This window comes from Biomphalaria glabrata, chromosome 4 (assembly GCF_947242115.1).
Source record: "Biomphalaria glabrata chromosome 4, xgBioGlab47.1, whole genome shotgun sequence".
In the NCBI taxonomy this organism is placed as follows: domain Eukaryota; kingdom Metazoa; phylum Mollusca; class Gastropoda; family Planorbidae; genus Biomphalaria; species Biomphalaria glabrata.
The window spans coordinates 16,639,652-16,663,334 of NC_074714.1; the positions used below are offsets into that span (position 1 = coordinate 16,639,652).

The window sequence follows — 23,683 nt, forward strand, 5'->3', positions numbered from 1 at the left end:
TCCAATCGTTTACATACAAATGTTTACTTTTCTGAATAGCATCCAATCTTTTACATACAAATGTTTACTTTTCTGAATAGCATCCAATCGTTTACATATAAATGTTTACTTTTCTGAATAGCATCCAATCTTTTACATATAAATGTTTACTTTTCTGAATAGCATCCAATCTTTTTGTATCTAGAGGTTTACTTTTTTGAAAAGCGTCCAATCTTTTATACATAAATGTTTACTTTTCTGAATAGCATCCAATCTTTGACAAATAGATGTTGTTTTTTTAGCCTAAATGTGTTTAATTTCAGTAAGTAATGAGATGACATTATTTAGGATCATGCCTGCTTGAAAATATTCTTATGGTAATTAATTTTTAACAATAAAATTTAGGTTTAATTATAAAAATCAGCAGTGAGTTTTTAAAAAGTCAAAGTTACGTGTGAACACACATAGAGATCCTTAAGTCAAATACATACCACTTAGCAGCAAGAGTGATATGTCCTATGCAGCTGTCCACATTTTCTGAAAAATCAACAATTTTTATACATGTTTTTAGTGTAAGTAAAGTGTTTGGTGAAAAGCATAGATTAACATGATATCGATTGTAAGTTTTATTTTCAATATACATTATATACTTTACAGCGAACAGAATTCAACCATTTTTGCGTCTCCAGTGATTATCCACGCAACTTTGGCCACACTGAGTGCTGGACTGGCCCTAAAGTAAGCTCCTCACTATCCCATCTTTTAATCTACTGTCAAGTTGTTGTTTTTTTCTTGCGCTTAGGCAAAATATATTTCCAATCATTCACTTTTTGACTTGTGAATCCATTTGTGCACCCACAAAACTTCTTTTGTCCTACTCAGACCTACTCCCCAATCCGTATTGTTCACATACATGCCCTGGTAATATATAATCGAAGGGATGTGACTCTTTCGTACCTAAATAACAATAAAGAAACAATATTCAAAGGCGTTATACATAAGGAGAGTGTAGCCTAAACGCACCTGTCCCTTTAACAACTATACAGTATTCTATTCATTTATTTTATAAGCTAAAGACTTTCGTGAATAAATATTTTATTAACACATCGTGTACAGAGCTCAACAGTCCTCTGTTCGGAAATAATGATCGACACTAAAAATTAACATTACGCTGTTTATAATGCAGAGTTTCGAAAATCTCATTTACAAACATCCATAAATCTGCCCCTACACCCTGTGTTAGCTCATCTATTTTTTTTTACTGTTATACACCAATTATAAACTTATATTATAATTAACCATTTCTTATATGAACAACCTGTAGAGCCATGAAAGATGACCTTAAAGGAATGCCATACGACCCCGTAGAACTGACGAATAAAATCAGGACTGTCAAGTTCAAGGACATCCATAACAATGAGTTTTATCCCTTTTCAAAGGACGGCGATGGCTCCAGCGGTTTTTATATCTATAACATCCAGCAACAGGGGGACAACACTTATGGTTACGTAAAGGTAAGTCAGTCGAGTTGACCTTATTTTAACACCTGGGGGAAACACCATAGGGTACTAGGAAGGTAGGACATTATAAGGACATTATATACTAATACTAACAATAACCAAAGTGCTTGCTTGTTCATGTTGGAATCGTGTCCCAAACACACCAGTGGTTATTCTGAGTTTATTTTTTGTCCAGAAACGGTGTGTAGATTTAGAGTAGGGATCTTTTAATTTACGCGCTTGACTTTCTCAATTTCCAACCTGATTTTCTTCTTTTCATTTTCACAGGAGTTATTACATCGCCCGAACATCTCTACATACTGTTTTTTCTTCTTTTTCTATCTTACTGAATTTAAGTGCTTAGACTTAGAGCCTAAAAAGGAAAATACAAAAAAAATAAAAATATATATATATATATACTTTAAAAAGACGAAAGCTTGTATTAGCTGTAATTGTAATAATTAATATGGATAAGTCATTTATTTAAATTTATAATAAATCTAAACTCTAGACCAACAGTAATAAATCTGTGCGATTAGAAATATTTTACCATTGTTTTTGTTTAGGGCAATTTTAGCTCATTTTAGATGAAACTCAACTTATACCATCTTATGAGTCAAGTAAAATTTCTTTCCTTTGTTCAAAATACCAAACAAAATAATTAATTGCCAAAGAATTAATTAACTAATTGGTTAATTTTGTTTATTGATTCTTGTAAAAGAAATAATTGTACGAAATGTCAGCTTGATCTGAGATTGGGTGTGGGAGAACTAACGTGTACACATTTTGTACCAGACAGTTTGACTGAGAAAATTGATAATAAACTTTGTAAAAATCTGATCTTAAGAATGAAATGTAAACAAACATCAGATTACTGTGACCATCCTTGTGTGAAAATCTCCTATTAAGATTTTTTTTTTATTTAGCAATATGTAGCAATGTATGTTATTATGTACCTGAGTTGTAAATCTTACTTTTAATTTCAGGTTGGTAACTACAGTAGTCAGGGTCAATTGACTTTCTCGTCATCACTTCTTAAATTTTATGATGACTCGGGGACTGTGTTGTCCAGTCTGACTTCTAGTTGCGTTGGTCTTTCAGAATGTGCGGTAAGGAGATAACTCCCTCGTTTTTTTCTTTTATTTCTCGGGGAAACAGCGAATAAACACACATCATGTTAAAAACACACACACACATATACACACATATATATATATATATATATATATATATATACATATATAATTTTCTAATGGTACGCTGGCTCTAGATAGACCAGAAATTTAAAAAAAAAGAAGATATAAATAAATAAATATTATAGCCGTATATACTTATTTATTGTCAATATCAGAAAAGTAAAATACGAAATTCAATTACAGTACATTTTATTAAGTCCTCATGCCAACCAAAAAGAAGGCGCTCAAGTTCTACTACTGACGCTATGCATATTAAATAACAAAGATTTTCTACTGCAGTAGTGTTTTACTTGGTCCGACATCTATTGTACATTCTTTTGTACATTAAAACTTGCTTTCTTCACTACATTGCTAACCAAACAGAAGACCCACAGGGCCCTACAAGTTTGTGGTTTTTTTTTACACAATCTCTCTTGGTTATCGTTTTCAATCCAATTCCCACTAGACATTGCGTGTGTATTTTAGTTGTCTTTTTTATTCGAATTATGTCTGAAAAACATAGATATTTCTTTACACTTAAACTTAGTACCATTTGATTCCATGAATCAAGTATAGTACCACATCTCACACTAACTTGATGTATATTTGTTTACCACTTTTTAAAAAAAAAATTACTATTTCTTCTGTTCAATAGTCTATACCACAATGTATTGATGACGACGATACCCCATCATCATTGGTCACTACACAGAAAACAGTTTCCGGTGGTTCCAGTGACACCTCAGCGCAGGTCATCGCCCTAGCAGTGGTGGTTGGTGTATTGGCCTTTCTAGTACTTCTAATGGTGTTCTTGGTGCTGTTTTGTGGATGGAGAACAATACAAAGTAATAGCAACCTCATTTACATAACAGCAACCTCATTTACATAACAGCAACCTCATTTACATGACAGCAACCTCATTTACATGACAGCAACCTCATTTACATGACAGCAACCTCATTTACATCAACCTCATTTACATGACAGCTACCTCATTTACATGAAAGCAACCTCATTTACATGACAGCAACCTCATTTACATGACATTGACCTCATTTACATGACAGCAACCTTATTTACATGAAAGAAACATCATTTGCATGACAGCAACCTCATTTACATGACATTGACCTCATTTACATGACAACCTCATTTACTTGACAACAATCCATTTACATGACAGCAACCTCGTTTACATGACAGCAACCTCGTTTACATGACGGAAATCTTATTTACATGACAGCAACCTAATTTACGTGACAAAAATATCATTTACTTGACGGCAACCTCATGTACGTGATAGTAATCTCATTGCCATGACAACCCCAACAACAACAACATTAGTCGAAGGAAAAATGTAACATTTACTTGAACTCTTGACCTGCGAACTATGTACATACGTTTTCTTTATGACAAACAGAATGACAGTAGTAAATGAAACATTTAAACGGACACTTTACTAGGCAGGTCATGAATACTGACAAAAGCGGACAATATTAAAGGTATATCATGAATACAGTCAAATAACAGACAATATGAGAGGCATATCATAAATACAGTCAAATAAGAGACAATATTAAAGGCATATCATGAATACAGTCAAATAACAAACAATATTAAAGGCATATCACGAATACAGTCAAATAACAGACAATATGAGAGGCATATCATAAATACAGTCAAATAACAGACAATATTAAAGGCATATCATGAATACAGTCAAATAACAGACAATATTAAAGGCATATCATGAATACAGTCAAATAAGACAATATGAGAGGCATATCATAAATACAGTCAAATAACAGACAATTTTAAAGGCATATCATGAATACAGTCAAATAACAGACAGTATCCGAGGCATATCATGAATACAGTCAAATAACAGACAATATCTGAGGCATATCATGAATACAGTCAAATAACAGACAATATTAAAGGCATATCATGAATACAGTCAAATAACAGACAATATGAGAGGCATATCATGAATACAGTCAAATAAGACAATATTAAAGGCATATCATGAATACAGTCAAATAACAGACAATTTTAAAGGCATATCATGAATACAGTCAAATAACAGACAGTATCTGAGGCATATCATGAATACAGTCAAATAACAGACAATATCTGAGGCATATCATGAATACAGTCAAATAACAGACAATATGAGAAGAATATCATGAATTCAGTCAAATAACAGACAATATGAGAGGCATATCATAAATACAGTCAAATAACAGACAATATGAGAGGCATATCATGAATACAGTCAAATAACAGACAATATTAAAGGCATATTATGAATACAGTCAAATAACAGACAATATTAAAGGCATATCATGAATACAGTCAAATAACAGACAATATGAGAGGCATATCATAAATACAGTCAAATAACAGACAATATGAGAGGCATATCATAAATACAGTCAAATAAGAGACAATATTAAAGGCATATCATGAATACAGTCAAATAACAGACAATATTAAAGACATATCATGAATACAGTCAAATAACAGACAATATGAGAGGCATATCATAAATACAGTCAAATAAGAGACAATATTAAAGGCATATCATGAATACAGTCAAATAACAGACAATATCTGAGGCATATCATGAATACAGTCAAATAACAGACAATATGAGAGGAATATCATGAATTCAGTCAAATAACAGACAATATTAAAGGCATATCATGAATACAGTCAAATAACAGACAATATGAGAGGCATATCATGAATACAGTCAAATAACAGACATTATGAGAGGCATATCATAAATACAGTCAAATAACAGACAATATGAGAGGCATATCATAAATACAGTCAAATAAGAGACAATATTAAAGGCATATCATGAATACAGTCAAATAACAGACAATATTAAAGGCATATCATGAATTCAGTCAAATAACAGACAATATGAGAGGCATATCATAAATACAGTGAAATAACAGACAATATGAGAGGCATATCATAAATACAGTCAAATAACAGACAATATGAGAGGCATATCATAAATACAGTCAAATAACAGACAATATGAGAGGCATATCATAAATACAGTCAAATAAGAGACAATATTAAAGGCATATCATGAATACAGTCAAATAACAGACAATATTAAAGGCATATCATGAATACAGTCAAATAACAGACAATATGAGAGGCATATCATAAATACAGTCAAATAACAGACAATATTAAAGGCATATCATGAATACAGTCAAATAACAGACAATATCTGAGGCATATCATGAATACAGTCAAATAACAGACAATATGAGAGGAATATCATGAATTCAGTCAAATAACAGACAATATTAAAGGCATATCATGAATACAGTCAAATAACAGACAATATGAGAGGCATATCATGAATACAGTCAAATAACAGACATTATGAGAGGCATATCATAAATACAGTCAAATAACAGACAATATGAGAGGCATATCATGAATACAGTCAAATAACAGACAATATCTGAGGCATATCATGAATACAGTCAAATAACAGACAATATGAGAGGAATATCATGAATTCAGTCAAATAACAGACAATATTAAAGGCATATCATGAATACAGTCAAATAACAGACAGTATCTGAGGCATATCATGAATACAGTCAAATAACAGACAATATCTGAGGCATATCATGAATACAGTCAAATAACAGACAATATGAAAGGCATATCATGAATACAGTCAAATAACAGACAATATTAAAGGCATATCACGAATACAGTCAAATAACAGACAATATGAGAGGCATATCATAAATACAGTGAAATAACAGACAATATGAGAGGCATATCATGAATACAGTCAAATAACAGACAATATTAAAGGCATATCATGAATTCAGTCAAATAACAGACAATATGAGAGGCATATCATGAATACAGTGAAATAACAGACAATATGAGAGGCATATCATGAATACAGTCAAATAACAGACAATATTAAAGGCATATCATGAATACAGTCAAATAACAGACAATATGAGAGGCATATTATGAATACAGTGAAATAACAGACAATATGAGAGGCATATCATGAATACAGTCAAGTAACAGACAACATGAGGGACCTGTCACGACTAATGAAAGGCCAAGAGTTTCATGTTCCGATTAACTTTCGGAATGCAAATTAGAAACAGTGACCTTCACCTTCATCTTCACCTTGACCTATCCCTCAGTCTGTGGTACCGCTGACGCATCACAAATTTTCTGTTGACCGTTTTTCTCCCTTCCTGTCTGTGTTTTGCCTTCTATAGAAGTTATTTCAACAGACCCGGCCATTCTTTGATGTTGTCTTCCCATTACTTTCTCCGTCTGCCTCTTATTCCTTATTTTGGTACTGCTCCCTGTAGGAAGGTCTTTGCAAGTCCTGAAGACCTTGTGATATGGCCATAATGTTTTAGTTAGTGCTACTTTGACCTACGTTCCGTTGTAATCCTGTTTCTAATCTCTGAATTTGTGATGCGGTCTTTGTAGGTGATACCTAGGATCCTTCTATAGCATTTCCATTGTTAGGATATTAGGACCATTTTAAAGGACTAACCTGACATGCATATTGTAATAACATCGCATCGATCTGGCATTACTAGGATGAGAATGAATCTGTATGTCAACAAAATGCATATAATATTGCCATGAGCTAATTTTCAGTCAATAATATAAACTTATTAAACTAAATGTTGTGTTGAAAGTACGGTATATAGAAGTAGGCTTCATAATTTAAAAATAACAACTTAATGCACGATTTTCAAAATAACAAATAAAGACTATTGGGTCATGTGTACTGTTGAATATATAAGAAGACAGATACCTTGTTAGAGTAAGACAGATACCTTGTTAGAGTAAGACAGATACCAAGTTAGAGTAAGACAGATACCTTGTTAGAGTAAGACAGATACATTGTTAGAGTAAGACAGATACCATGTTAGAGTAAGACAGATACCAAGTTAGAGTAAGACAGATACCTTGTTAGAGTAAGACAGATACCTTGTTAGAGTAAGACAGATACCATGTTAGAGTTAGACAGAAACCATGTTAGAGTAAGACAGATACCATGTTAGAGTTAGACAGATACCAAGTTAGAGTAAGACAGATATCAAGTTAGAGTAAGACAGATACCTTGGTAGAGTAAGACAGATACCATGTTAGAGTAAGACAGATACCATGTTAGAGTTAGACAGATACCAAGTTAGAGTAAGACAGATACCAAGTTAGAGTAAGACAGATACCTTGTTAGAGTAAGACAGATACCATGTTAGAGTAAGACAGATACCTTGTTAGATTAAGACAGATACCAAGTTAGAGTAAGACAGATACCAAGTTAGAGTAAGACAGATACCTTGTTAGAGCAAGACGGATACCATGTTAGAGTCAGACGGATACCAAGTTAGAGTCAGACGGATACCAAGTTAGAGTAAGACAGATACCTTGTTAGAGTAAGACAGATACCTTGTTAGAGTAAGACAGATACCATGTTAGAGTTAGACAGAAACCATGTTAGAGTAAGACAGATACCATGTTAGAGTTAGACAGATACCAAGTTAGAGTAAGACAGATACCAAGTTAGAGTAAGACAGATACCTTGTTAGAGTAAGACAGATACATTGTTAGAGTAAGACAGATACCATGTTAGAGAAAGACAGATACCAAGTTAGAGTAAGACAGATACCTTGTTAGAGTAAGACAGATACCTTGTTAGAGTAAGACAGATAACTTGTTAGAGTAAGACAGATACCTTGTTAGAGTAAGACAGATACCTTGTTAGAGTAAGACAGATACCTTGTTAGAGTAAGACAGATACCATGTTAGAGTTAGACAGAAACCATGTTAGAGTAAGACAGATACCATGTTAGAGTTAGACAGATACCAAGTTAGAGTAAGACAGATACCAAGTTAGAGTAAGACAGATACCTTGTTAGAGTAAGACAGATACATTGTTAGAGTAAGACAGATACCATGTTAAAGTTAGACAGATACCAAGTTAGAGTAAGAGAGATACCAAGTTAGAGTAAGACAGATACCTTGTTAGAGTAAGACAGATACCATGTTAGAGTAAGACAGATACCATGTTAGAGTAAGACAGATACCTTGTTAGAGTAAGACAGATACCTTGTTAGAGTAAGACAGATACCTTTTTAGAGTAAGACAGATACAAAGTTAGAGTAAGATAGATACCTTGTTAGAGTAAGACAGATACATTGTTAGAGTAAGACAGATACCATGTTAGAGTTAGACAGATACCTTGTTAGAGTAAGACAGATACCTTGTTAGAGTAAGACAGATACCAAGTTAGAGTAAGACAGATACCTTGTTAGAGTAAGACAGATACCTTGTTAGAGTAAGACAGATACCTTGTTAGAGTAAGACAGATACCTTGTTAGAATAAGACAGATACCTTGTTAGAGTAAGACAGATACCATGTTAGAGTTAGACAGAAACCATGTTAGAGTAAGACAGATACCATGTTAGAGTTAGACAGATACCTTGTTAGAGTAAGACAGATACCTTGTTAGAGTAAGACAGATACCAAGTTAGAGTAAGACAGATACCTTGTTAGAGTAAGACAGATACCTTGTTAGAGTAAGACAGATACCTTGTTAGAGTAAGACAGATACCTTGTTAGAATAAGACAGATACCTTGTTAGAGTAAGACAGATACCATGTTAGAGTTAGACAGAAACCATGTTAGAGTAAGACAGATACCATGTTAGAGTTAGACAGATACCAAGTTAGAGTAAGACAGATACCAAGTTAGAGTAAGACAGATACCTTGTTAGAGTAAGACAGATACATTGTTAGAGTAAGACAGATACCATGTTAAAGTTAGACAGATACCAAGTTAGAGTAAGAGAGATACCAAGTTAGAGTAAGACAGATACCTTGTTAGAGTAAGACAGATACCATGTTAGAGTAAGACAGATACCATGTTAGAGTAAGACAGATACCAAGCTAGAGTAAGACAGATACCTTGTTAGAGTAAGACAGATACCTTGTTAGAGTAAGACAGATACCTTGTTAGAGTAAGACAGATACCATGTTAGAGTAAGACATACCAAGTTAGAGTAAGACAGATACCTTGTTAGAGTAAGACAGATACCTTATTAGAGTAAGACAGATACCTTGTTAGAGTAAGACAGATACCTTGTTAGAGTAAGACAGATACCTTGTTAGAGTAAGACAGATACCAAGTTAGAGTAAGACAGATACCAAGTTAGAGTTAGACAGATACCAAGTTAGAGTAAGACAGATACCAAGTTAGAGTAAGACAGATACCTTGTTAGAGTAAGACAGATACATTGTTAGAGTAAGACAGATACCATGTTAAAGTTAGACAGATACCAAGTTAGAGTAAGAGAGATACCAAGTTAGAGTAAGACAGATACCTTGTTAGAGTAAGACAGATACCATGTTAGAGTAAGACAGATACCATGTTAGAGTTAGACAGATACCTTGTTAGAGTAAGACAGATACCTTGTTAGAGTAAGACAGATACCTTGTTAGAGTAAGACAGATACCTTGTTAGAGTAAGACAGATACCATGTTAGAGTTAGACAGATACCTTGTTAGAGTAAGACAGATACCTTGTTAGAGTAAGACAGATACCAAGTTAGAGTAAGACAGATACCTTGTTAGAGTAAGACAGATACCTTGTTAGAGTAAGACAGATACCTTGTTAGAGTAAGACAGATACCTTGTTAGAATAAGACAGATACCTTGTTAGAGTAAGACAGATACCATGTTAGAGTTAGACAGATACCATGTTAGAGTAAGACAGATACCAAGTTAGAGTAAGACAGATACCAAGTTAGAGTAAGACAGATACCTTGTTAGAGTAAGACAGATACCTTGTTAGAGTAAGACAGATACCTTGTTAGAGTAAGACAGATACCTTGTTAGAGTAAGACAGATACCATGTTAGAGTTAGACAGATACCATGTTAGAGTTAGACAGATACCATGTTAGAGTAAGACAGATACCATGTTAGAGTAAGACAGATACCATGTTAGAGTAAGACAGATACCAAGTTAGAGTACAAGGACTATACGAGAACATAGCAAACTGACTTTGTATTCTTTATATGTAGGGCTCAGACAGAAAGGGGAGACGAATATTGAGAACAACAATATCCTATTAAAACAGCGAGGGAACAGCTTAAAAGGTGAGAGGCCCGAGCTTCCACCGAGAGGCAAAGAGGCATCCCAACATGCTGCTCTTCCAACTAGGTCAGATGATCTGGGCAAGGTATCACGGAGTCCTACTCAAGTGCCATATGACGTCACCAGCTCTCACTACTACGAGAAATCGTTTGAGCCCCATCGAGGGTCCAGCGCAAGTTCTGGAACTGTCTCATCAGACAGATCAACGTCGTCTCTCGGTGGAGTCAGACAAAGAGCTTCTTCACTCCCTTATACCTCAACTTGTAGCTATGCAGACATTTTGCCACAACAGACTCCTAAGTCTCATGTGCCTAGAGCTAGAAATATGCAGTCGACTCCTGTAACTAGCCCTGGCATTGAATTGCTACCCATCAATAAGACAAGGCCTACACAGCAAGTTCAACCTTTAAATGTAGGCCCGGCCTCTACTTCTGGATCAAACATGGAACCGGCCCAGCAAGCTGATGTAACTCCTGGAGGGACTCCCCAAATTCCAAACACAATTACAAGACTGCAAACTCGTTTTCGTGGTCCAATGTCTAACTATGTTTTAGTTCCATTAAATAATGGAAATGTGCTAGCTGTTCCAGTTTTACCATCCTCTCATACACCAACTAGAGGCCAGACGTTGCCTGCTTCAGATTTAATCACTACCATCATACCTGAGGAAACATTGAGCTCCTTATTTGGTTCCTGTGAATACCTGACACCAACTGATCCACTCTACCAGTTAGTTCATCACCAAGAACTTACTGGAAATGCATCTAGAATTGATTTTAGTAACGGCACAGCCAGACAGTTAGATCCTGGAGACTACCAGGTGCACCAGACATTCTCAAACCAGGAGATCAATGAAAATCATGACCTAGTTGAGAACGAACTTGTCCCCAGCACTAGGCAGCAAAGGAACACTACGTTACCACTCAATATACCTAGCAATGTCCAAACTAAGCGTGGAAACCACCAGCAAGTAGCAGCAGCAGTTAGACCAAGCAGTCTAAGCATTCATCAAAGCAATCCTACCTATCAGTCTTCTGGTCAGACTAATCTCAACAATTTGACCAATCCGTTATCGCCTTTGACGTACGCACCTCGGGATGACCAGACGGTTAATTTAGCTGATCCTGCTAGCAGTGAGAACAGACACATTTCACAAACACAAACTAGCAGTGTCGTTGTGGGAGCTGGGCTTCCTTCTGCCTTAGAACAAACAAGGGCCAATAACTTGTCTAGCTCCAGGAAGTTCCATCCACAAGATTCATCTGCTCCTACACCAGAAAAAGATGTTAACACTGCCAGCTCTAACGTGGCGTTGTGTTCCCCTATAGTCACTGTCACAAATCTCAGAATTCCAACAAAACCGGAAGAAATAGAGAATGTCACGTTCGCTTAAGTTACTGTTATTATTTGTTTCTTTTCTACATAAAAAAATCATCGTAGATTCAGTTTTTAGAACAGACAGAGGTTATTGCAATGTTACAGTTGAGAAGCAAAGAAAATGATGTTAGTGAATTGTCTCATTGGAACCACGTGACTTGTTCTCTCTGACTTGATTAGACTTACAATTACACCTGTAAGCAATTGGTAAGATGTTTCTCAACACAAAGTTGAAACGGATAAATTGATACTTTGAAAATCGTGGCACGCAATACACTTTTAAAAAGTCTAGTAACCTTAGACTCTTTCTCAATGAGACATTGAGAAAGTTGCAACATTAAATGAAGTCGTATGTGTATTGCAAGCATTGTTTACGACATTAAATGTGAATCATAAGTATAAGAAATGTTGTTTTATAACATTAGAAACACACGAGCCTTAATAATGTACATTAGTTTGATTGCCAGAATCCTTCAAAAGATTCCTAACTTATAAAATACAGACGTTACTTCAAAAAAGAAGATGATTACGTCCTAAGCGTCATGCATGTAGTCATGCATGTTAACCAATGACTTAAATTCTGCCAAGTCACTGGTTTTCCTGGCTAGCTCAGGCAACCCATTCCATGCTCTAATAGCACTAGGGAAGAAGGAGCATTTGTACAAATTTGTTCTAGCATATGGAACGAGGACTGTGCCTTTATCTTCTTGTCTTTCTGAGTATTTTATTTGATTCTATATTTGTATTTGAAGATTATGGTTCATTATTAGCAATGAACAAAGTTGTTATACAACTAGAGTTTTGTTTTGCTAAATATAAAGTAGTAAAATAGTATAAAGTATAAATTATAAAAAAAAATTTAATATGAAATGTTCCACCTAAGACCTAAACGTTTTCACAACACACACACACATACATATATGTATGTGTGTTTCGTAGAGAGATGTAACGTAGTGTGTAGTGAGTTATTGTGTGTAGTGTGATGTATAGCCTATATATATATATATTTAAAATCACATTACATAGCCTATATACTTATATTCATACTATACTATATATATGGGACTGTAAGTATTTTTCTTGCCATCAGTATTTGTCTTTGTTCTGAGATAGACCATGTGAAAGTGATTCATTTTGTTTTCCATCTGTACAGAGTGCACGTTTCTGAGCATCGTGGAGAGGTTACCATTTTGTTGATTGACGAGGTTTTATATAGTGAGGTGTTAGATTGATTTACATAGCACAATAGAGAGTAACATAATAAATGTTATACAATGACACATTTCATAGAGACATGTTACTTCACGAGATTTTACTTTATTACATGTTGTATAGTCAGATGTTACATAATTACGTCTTACAAAGCTGGATGTTACACAATGAGATAATGACATTTTACGTAATGAAATGGTACCATAGATTGAAGTTACACTATGACATGTTATGTAATGAAAAGTTACATATCTGAAAGTTACATAATGACATGTTACATTATAACATTTCATAGCAAGATTTATATCATGACGTGCTACAAAATGAGATATTTAAATGTTGAAATATATGTTGTTGCTTTGTTGTACAGTTTTAATCCTCGCATGATATAACCCTCCCATACACTCAACATGCAGCCACATTCACATGAACAAACACATCTACATTTGTATCAACACACATATTCCTTCAAACATTCCCACATCTACATTCATATACACACTCAATGGCATCTATTTTTCTTTGTATTTATTGTAATCAAAACATTCCATAAAGCCGTCTTCATGTTATGTATCAAACTGTTCAATCTGTTCAATAACAACAATGAAACAGATTATGTTTACAGCCATCAGAGAAACAACGAAACTGAACCGAGTGAGTACTCAACCTACAGTCAACTTCGTACTCATGTTTTATTGGGATTCATTTTAAAAAAAACTTCTTACCAACCCAAGGCACAAATCAAATTTATAAGACATACAAAAAACTTTTCCCAAACGTTTGAAATTTGAACTTAACTCTTTCAAGATGACGATGTGCTGCTCTACTCTCCACTGCCTTTATAGGACCTTTTTTTTGGACCACTCCGTTGCTTTTAGTGTATTTTGGAATTTGAATATAATACTCATAATGTACAATGTATTACTGCCTATTTTGAATATGTTTAACTGTGCAGTTTTGCTTATTTAAATTGTTCCATTACTGGTTCCCAAACTGTTACGCAGAACCCTATATATAATTATTTATTTTTTTAAGTATTTATACTTGAAAAATAATTTAATTTATAATATAGTTTGATTATATTTTATTTTAAAAAATTGAAAAAAAATCAAACCTTATAAATAATTTTTGTTAATTTCGTAAATTCTTCGACTGTGCGAAGTTTCCGTTGGGAAAAAAGTTTGGGATTTGCTAAAAGTTGTCTTAATTCAGAATAAATATCTTGGCTGATTACTTAAAATTACTTTGCTTTATCATAAAAGGCTAAATTAATTTGTTTAAAAGAATTTATACTCAAATAAAATATATTTAAATTATAGATGGTTGTCTTGTTTCATTTACTACTTCTTTTTGAAATGAAATAAAGTTTTATTACCGAATCCTTCGGATTACAAATATCGATTGAAAATACAGATTCCCTGCTCGAGGAAGACATTAGTGAAAGGGAAGTAACTGGTGCTATGGTAAGGGCAAACTAAGAACAACAACTTGTTCATTCACTTAACTGCCACTTTAGAAATTAACCTTCCTGGCAAAAAGCATTTAGTAATTTAAAAAAAATTAAGTTCGAACTTGCATACATTATATAACTGGCTATTATATTATACAATAAAATCTCAGAAAATGAAACACTAGTAACAAAAATACACAAAATACAAATGAAAAACTATCAGATTTGTATTTTACAACAACGCCCATTCTTGCATTCCAATCCATACACTTATTGTACCTTAAATCAGATTTTGATTTGTTCAACTCACTATAGCCTTCATCCATCAATGACATCCTATGAACGAAAAAGTTTGGTAAATAAACAACAGCATATCATAGTAAGCATAGCTCGGAGTTGACTATTACCTGACATTAGCTGCCGTTTGTGAGATCCATTTCCAGGTTCCACCCTCCATAAAGTTCTAACTTGAATAGAGGGATAATAAATAGTCAATATCTTGTTTGAAAAAGTTAACATTGATGTGCAACTAAAATTGCTATGTAGTTAAAAAATAATATTAGAAATATGTTCATTTTGACGAATCATTTTAAAGGCATCTGTCGTCTCTTTGCAACAATACCTCTATTCAACTCGTCACTTTAGGTAACCTTTTGGGTGTGAAAAACTTCCTGGACGGATATGGATCTCGAAAACGCCTCTAACGATTTTCCTAGAAATTGGACAAGTCCTGTATATCATTGGGGAAAAAAAAAAACCTAGCTCGTTGGCCATACTGGGGGACACTCTAGTTCGACCGTTATCATTTTATGAGTGTAAGAAAAGAAATAAATTTAACTTTTAGCTGGAGAAGGAGAAAATATTAATCTTGAACTGAGTTGACGTCTTCGGGTATTTTCATATGTAGACATTATTTATTCAAGAGTTTAATAAATTAATGTGTACTTAGGACATCATCTTCTAAGATCTAAAGGCCTTACATTGAAATATTATAAAGTCTAGTAGTCTAGTGGGAAGCGTGGTCGAGAGGCTAAGTGCGCTTGAACTTAGCTTGGCTTGGCTACCTATGAAGGGGGCTCGAGGTTCGATACACGATTCGAGTTGTGTTTACTGAGCGCCTAAACGCTTTACTAAAGGCAGGACGGAAAAACCTTCTCCTAGATACCCCCTCCCCCTCCCACTGGTCCACAACTGAGATTGGACCAAAGCGATCTGAGCATGCTATAAGCATGAAAGTAGCGCTATATAAAAGCTATAATTTAATTTTAATAATTTAGTATTTTAGTAGATCCTTCAAATCGCTTACCCAGGATTCTTTCTCGAGGGGAAAAAAAAGGGGTGGGGGTGGGACGAGGTAAAAAATGTTACATTGTATTTTAATGTTACATTCATTACTTATTTAGAGAGAAACAATCGCTCTGTAACTTGTATAATGAAGGTATTGTCTTTTTTTTAAAAAGTATTTTAAATGTTTTTCTGTTTAATTTTTAAGATCAGATTTCTTTTCTTATCATATATATTACAGATATAACTTCAAACAAGAAGATAGTTACGTCCTACGCATTTCATGTGTCAATCTAGTCATACATGTTAGTCAATGACTTAAGCTCTGCTATGTCGTTTGTTTTCCTGTCTGATTCAGGCAACCCATTCCATTCTCTGATGTCATTAGGAAAGAAGGATCAATTTTAGAATTTGTTCTAGCGTATGGAATAAGAAATGTGTCTCTATCTTTGTGTCTTTCTGAGTATTTCATTAGGTTTTGTTTTTCTATTTGTAAGTTATGGTTTAGTGTTTTGTGTATTATAGCTACTTTACTTTTTATTCTTCTCTCATGAAGTGTCACTAAGTTTAGTGATTTTACTAATGGTGTTACTCTACTCAATTTGGAATATTCGTCTGTTCTTCCATTACTTTCTGTCTGCAAATATTTCTTTTCCCTGGTACTGTTCCCTGCAGGAAGGTATTTGCGAGCCATGGCCAGTAGTGTAGACTCTCAATAAACAACCACAGAACACAAATATTAAGACCATCTTTTTTTAGTTTTAGTTTATAAAAAGTTAAAAAAAAAACCACATCAACATAGCTCTACCAGTGTATGATTTCAGATCTCATTTAATCCACGCATACAGCGAACGTCAAAAACAATTGCATGCAATCCTTTTTTTGTTTTATCTTCGCGTCTGATGTGGCGCGTGTTCGCACACAGGTCGCGTCAACGACTGGTTCAGATGGACGCGGAGACGCGCGGGTCGTCTCAGAAGGTACCACGTTGACACTGTGGGGCTGCCGTCGTGTGGTTACAGCAGCAACTTGTGCGATAGTTTTACAATCACGTTGAGGTGGAAGAGAGAAAGAGAGAGACCTGAATGTGTGTGTGTGTGTGTGTGTTACGTACACCGTCTTTGGGAATTCAATGCTGACATATAATATCGCCATCAAGTTTGTCTTCAGTTTCTTGATGACTATTGGGACATGTAACTATTAAAAAAAGGTAAGTAATTGTGCTATTTAATCCACTAGAAATGTAGTTTTTGTCTCTAAATGAATTCAATTTGAAATGAATCTTTTTCTTATTTTTGTAATGAATGTAAAAGTAAACAAGCAAACTATACCTTTTCGGACCATGAGGTTTATAGATCTAGATCTAGGGCAGATGATGTAAAGGTTATCTGTTTCTATGGCCGACGGTTGACGAGTGTTTCATATGGCTAGCACAACGACCAACCGATTTACTTTGCCCAACTAATTTTAGGTACCCATTTAAGTTGGGTGGACTCAGGTCAACCTTTAAAATTCTAAAATTAGAAATCCCAGTTTGTACCCAGATTCGAGCTTGGAAACCCTCGGTTTGGGAGCCAAGCGCTTTACCACTCGGCCACCTCGCCCCTTATAACAATACCTCTATTCAACTCCTACCTTCATGGAATCTGAAACCTTCTGGCTGGGCTCAAAAATCTGGACACAGTTCTCGAAAACGACTGTAGCGGTTTTCTTGAAATTTGACAGTTGCTATATAGCGTTGGGAAAAGAGTTACTAGATCTTTGGATGTGGCGGGGTATAAAAATACTCCATTAAAAAAAACAATCTGACGTTCGAGAGTGACCAGGAGAAGTAAATCGCTTTATAAGTTGTACAAAGGAAGTATTGTCTTTAAGAAAGTATTGTGGGTGTTTTTCTTGTTCTCTGCATGAAGTCCAGAATGTTTCATCACAATAATGCAAAGTACAGGCAACAACAGAGTGTTTCTATAAATAATTGAAAGTTAATCTCTCTCACACACACACTAGTCCCTAACACGTTAATTGGTGTGCAATGTTTGGTCGTTGGCACCATTTAGTATCTGGTCACATGACTGTCGATTTATGTGCGTCAAAAGTTGTCAGGTTTTGACTGCTGGTGATCAGTTGGTTCAGTTTGACTGTTTCTTTTTAAACAAAATGTGAGTCTGAATTAGAAGAGAGAGAGAGAGAGAGAGAGAGAGAAAGAGAGAAAATTAAAGTGAGAGAGAGAGAGAATGAGCGAGAAAGAATGAGAGAGAGAGAATGAGCGAGAGAGAATGAATGAGCGAGAGAGAATGAGAGAGAGAGAGAATGAGTGAGGGAGAATGAGAGAGAGAGAGAGAGAGAATGAGTGAAGGAGAATGAGAGAGAGAGAGAATGGGTGAGAGAGAATGAGAGAGAATGAGTGCGGGAGAATGAGAGAGAGAATGAGAGAGAGAGAGAATGAGAGAGAGAGAATGAGAGAGAGAGAGAGACAATGAGAGAGATAGAGAATGAGAAAGAGAGAGAATGAGAGAGATAATGAGAGAGAGAGTGTGTGTGTATGAAGACAAAAGATGAATAAATAAAATGAAAAAATACGTAAGAAAAAAAAAAGAAAGATGCCCTCAGAAATATATGAGGAAAGAAACAATGAGAGAGAGAGAGAGAGAGAGAGAGAGAGAGAGAGAAACAGGCAGACAGACAGAGAATTAGTGGTATAGAGGGGGGATGGATATTGATTAACAGAAAAGGAAATTCATAGAATACAATTCTATGCTTCAGATAATTCAACAAGTCTATCCAACGATATAGTAAAAGTAATAAAGTTATCTGCATATAGTAAGTTAGAGTGTGTGTTTGTGTGTTGGTACAATAGTTTGACATGGTTTGTTGACTTGTTCTAATGACCTCATTATCCTGCTACTTTCGATACTCCCTTCGATCCATGCAAATGTCAGATGCCAGGAGTATCTGCAGTTTTCTCCCTTGTCCTGACTCTCATGGCAATACAAGAGGCCATTCATTAATTATAAGTAGTGTACTGTTATAGTGTATAGGAGTTTTCAGAGACCCAAGTGATACAAGCAGAGGCTTAATGATGCATTCAGTTTCTGTGAATACAATGACTTCAATTCATGGGACTAGTCGAATTGTTGGATACGCCGCACCCGGGTACGCTGTTCTGCCTCATCGTGGCACCTGGGTGGAAACGGCTACTTGAGGGGTAGCTAGGCTAAATGAATGGCGAAACATAACTCCCGTGGGGATGCCCACGGGTAGACGAGAGTCAACCTCTTGCACGGGCGGGGTTGTAAAAAAGTCCCCACAAACACGTCCCACATCCATGCGCTGTTCCTCAAAGGGACCGTTACATAAATGGCGGGTCCCGCACAGTTAGCTTGGTACAGCGAAGGAAAATGGCGGAGGCTCCCGGTGCCCTCGGCCTTCGGCCATGTGCAGCCAAGCATGCGTCGGGGGCCAAAGGCATTGGAAACAGCAATGCTTTACATAGGCATTGACTCGGGTCTCTCTCAAACAGAACTGTGTTCTCACAGGTTTTTTTTTTTTACTGTTTGGAATCCAAACAAGTTTTTTTTCAAACTTAGGGCTCGAAGAGCCTTTGGCTCAGCCCTTGGACATCAACAAGGATACGCCGCATCACGACACTCTCAGATTAAAGATATGAGCTTTGCATAAAAGAGGCTGTGAATCTAAACTTTAGTTTGGGTACATTAGGGTTAATATCATCGTCTATTGCTATATAGTGGTAGATCTAGCAGAAGCGGACACAGAGTTTATATCAATTGACATTGCTCTAATAAAATCCCCTTCAGCTGTCTCTTCCAATCCAATTCATCGTGCCTGGAATGGCTGGGATCAATGTGCTAATTAATTGCTTAATGTCTCAGTACTCTCCGCTAATATACCCCCCTCTCACATTTATTTCTTATTGCTTTCATTTATGGTGCTCACTTTCCTTAATTCTTCTCTCTCTCTCCTTTCTTTCTCTCTCTCCTCTATCTCTCTCTTTCAGTATCTCTATGCGCATCATCATCTTTTTCTCTCTTTATTTACCTTCCTCTCTTTCTCTCTCTTTCTTGCACTCTCTATCTCCCTTAGTATATCTCTTATCACAATTCTTGCTCTCTCAGTATCCATGTGCTGGACTTCAGAGCCATCTTAGAGTTCATAGCAATTGAGAAATGTGTTCATCTTTGACCACGAAGGAGGAGCATATCTCTGTGTCCACTCTGCCCATTCTTTCTTAGAGTCTCTCGGCTCACTCTCTTGTTAAGCAGGACTCTCTCGTGTTTAAAAACATTCCCTTCTACCCTTTTGTCACTTATCTCTTGAAGCCAAGAGAACTTTCTCTTATTTATTCACACTCCCCCCTCGTTCCTATTTCATTCTATAACACTATTCACCACACACACACTTATCTCTTTCCATCCCACACACTTTTCTCTTTCCATCCCACTCACTTCTCTCTTTTCATCTCACACACTTCTCTTTCCACCCCACAAACTTCTCTTTCAATCCCACACACTTCGATTTCCATCCCACACACTTCGATTTCCATCCCACACACTTCTCTCTTTCCATCCCACACACTTCTCTCTTTCCATCCCACACACTTCTCTCTTTCCATCCCACACACTTCTCTTTCCATCCCATACACTTTTCTTTCCATCCCACACAATTCTCTCTTTCCATCCCACACAATTCTCTCTTTCCATCTCACACAATTCTCTTTCCATCCCAAACACTTCTCTTTCCATCCCACACATCTCTTTCCATACCACACACTTCTCTTTCCACCCCACACTCTTCTATTTCCATCCCATACACTTCTCTTTCCATCCCACACACTTCTCTTTCCATCCCATACACTTCTCTTTCCATCCCACACTCTTTTCTTTCCATCCCACACACTTCTCTTTCCATCCCACACACTTCTTTCCATCCCATACACTTCTCTTTCCATCCCACACACTTCTCTTTTTATCCCACACACTTCTCTTTTTATCCCACTCACTTCTCTTTCTCCATACCACACTCTTCTCTTTCCATCCCACACACTTCTCTTTCCATGCCACACACTTCTCTCTTTCCATCCCACACAATTTTCTCTTTCCATCCCACACAATCACTCTTTCCATCCCAAACACTTTTCTTTCCATACCACACTCTTCTCTTTCCATCCCACACACTTCTCTTTCCATCCCACACTCTTCTATTTCCATCCTATACACTTCTCTTTCCACCCCACACACTTCTCTTTCCATATCATACACTTCTCTCTCCATCCCACACTCTTCTCTTTCTATCCCACACAATTCTCTCTTTCCATCCCACACACTTCTCTTTCCATCCCATACACTTCTCATTCCATCTCACACACTTATTTGTCCATTCCACACACTTCTCTTTCCATCCCATACACTTCTCTTTCCATCTCACACACTTCTCTTTCCATCCCACACACTTCTCTTTCTATCCCACACACTTCTCTTTCCACCCCAAACACTTCTTTTTCCATCCCACACACTTCTCTCTTTCCATCCCACACACTTCTCTCTTTCCATTCCCACACTTCTCTCTTTCCATCCCACACACTTCTCTTTCCATCCCACACAATTCTCTCTTTCCATCCCACACAATTCTCTCTTTCCATCCCACATACTTCTCTTTCCATCCCACACACTTCTCTCTTTCCATCCCACACACTTCTCTTTCCATCCCATACACTTTTCTTTCCATCCCACACAATTCTCTCTTTCCATCCCACACACTTCTCTCTTTCCATCTCACCCAATTCTCTTTCCATCCCAAACACTTCTCTTTCCATCCCACACTTCTCTTTCCATACCACACACTTCTCTTTCCACCTCACACTCTTCTCTTTCCATCCCATACACTTCTCTTTCCATCCCACACACTTCTCTTTCCATCCCATACACTTCTCTTTCCATCACACACTCTTTTCTTTCCATCCCACACACTTCTCTTTCCATCTCACACACTTCTCTTTCCATCCCATACACTTCTCTTTCCATCCCACACACTTCTCTTTTTATCCCACACACTTCTCTTTTTATCCCACTCACTTCTCTTTCTCCATACCACACTCTTCTCTTTCCATCCCACACACTTCTCTCTTTCCATCCCACACAATTTTCTCTTTCCATCCCACACAATCACTCTTTCCATCCCAAACACTTTTCTTTCCATACCACACTCTTCTCTTTCCATCCCACACACTTGTCTTTCCATCCTACACTCTTATATTTCCATCCTATACACTTCTCTTTCCACCCCACACACTTCTCTTTCCATCCCACACACTTCTCTTTCCATCCCACACATTTCTCTTTCCCTCCTAAACACTTCCCTTTCCATCCCACACACTTCTCTCTTTCCATACCACACACTTCTCTCTTTCCATCCCCACACTTCGATTTCCATCCCACACACTTCGATTTCCATCCCACACACTTCTTCTTTTCCATGCCACACACTTCTTTTTCCATCCCACACACTTCTATTTCCATCCCACACACTTCTCTTTCCATCCCACACACTTCTATTCCATCCCACACACTTCTATTTCCATCCCACACACTTCTCTTTCCATCCCATATTCTCTTGATCAACAACTGAATGCTGGTCCGTAAATAATTACCTACTTTTGGCCGCTGGACTGGGAAGGGAAGTGGGGGGGACAGCCGTAACGAGTCCAGCCTTACATTGCACGTGCAGGGATAGAGCGTGTTGGTGCGCTCATGCGTGACAGACTAATCACTTTGACACGAGATGGCTATCCCTGGGCTCAGTCATCAGAAGTCACACAACTGATAGCACACCTCCGTCAGAATGTAAATAAAAGCAACACAGTCATTGTTCCTTATCAAGCTTGTTCTAATCAATGTCATCTAGTGGGCAGGGTGTCATTTACTTATAAAGTGCAGTTAGGTGATGACAATACTTTCAGTTTAGTACACTGGATCTAACACAATATAGTAAAAAAAATAATTTCTTCACAAACTTTATACGTACATTGCACGACGCCAGATAGCATAAACGCAGGCAACATTTGGTACTTAGCCTTATGGTACTAAAGAATTCTTTGTATTAACTAAATGAACGATCTATAACAATATATTAGGTCCTAAAAGTCTATTTAGATTCGAGCCCCTTTTATTGCATGACCCTAAAATTAAAGTTTAGCCACGAACGAAATAGATTCTTAAAATAGAATACAGTGAAAGTGAAATGATTAGGAAACTGAAACAAGGCCTATTACAGGGATGCCCAACCTTATCTGGCCCGCGGGCCGTAGTTTGGGCATCACTGGCCTATTACATAAGCTTTCTGTATCACGTGCGTATGCAAGAAACGCGGTAGTTGTAACCAGTTCCTAGTTTAGGCATTATGACTGTTACTCATATAAGTAGAAATACATACATTTCAACCCCAGTACGTAACTACCTACCCTCTTAGAGCTACTATCAATAACAAAGAATTTCTTCCCAATAATCG

The 23,683-nt window shown here is 36.4% G+C and overlaps 2 protein-coding genes across 3 annotated transcripts in view; both read left to right on the plus strand.

Moving 5' to 3' along the window:
• Nucleotides 1-14,746, plus strand: part of LOC106065456 (uncharacterized) — a 69,736-nt gene extending 54,990 nt beyond the window's left edge. The window contains exons 17-21 of the mRNA XM_056025791.1: nt 637-717; nt 1,304-1,493; nt 2,465-2,587; nt 3,309-3,498; nt 10,767-14,746. Of these exons, the coding sequence (XP_055881766.1) occupies nt 637-717; nt 1,304-1,493; nt 2,465-2,587; nt 3,309-3,498; nt 10,767-12,232 (2,050 nt within the window). The 3' untranslated portion in view covers nt 12,233-14,746. The remainder of the gene's footprint in view (nt 1-636; nt 718-1,303; nt 1,494-2,464; nt 2,588-3,308; nt 3,499-10,766) is intronic.
• A 2,333-nt stretch (nt 14,747-17,079) lies between these two features.
• Nucleotides 17,080-23,683, plus strand: part of LOC106050496 (major facilitator superfamily domain-containing protein 4A-like) — a 143,145-nt gene continuing 136,541 nt past the window's right edge. The window contains exon 1 of one of the 2 annotated variants that reach the window (XM_056025794.1): nt 17,080-17,372. The gene's annotated coding sequence lies outside the window, so the exon portion shown is untranslated. The remainder of the gene's footprint in view (nt 17,373-23,683) is intronic. The other variant, XM_056025796.1, reaches the window with a different exon arrangement.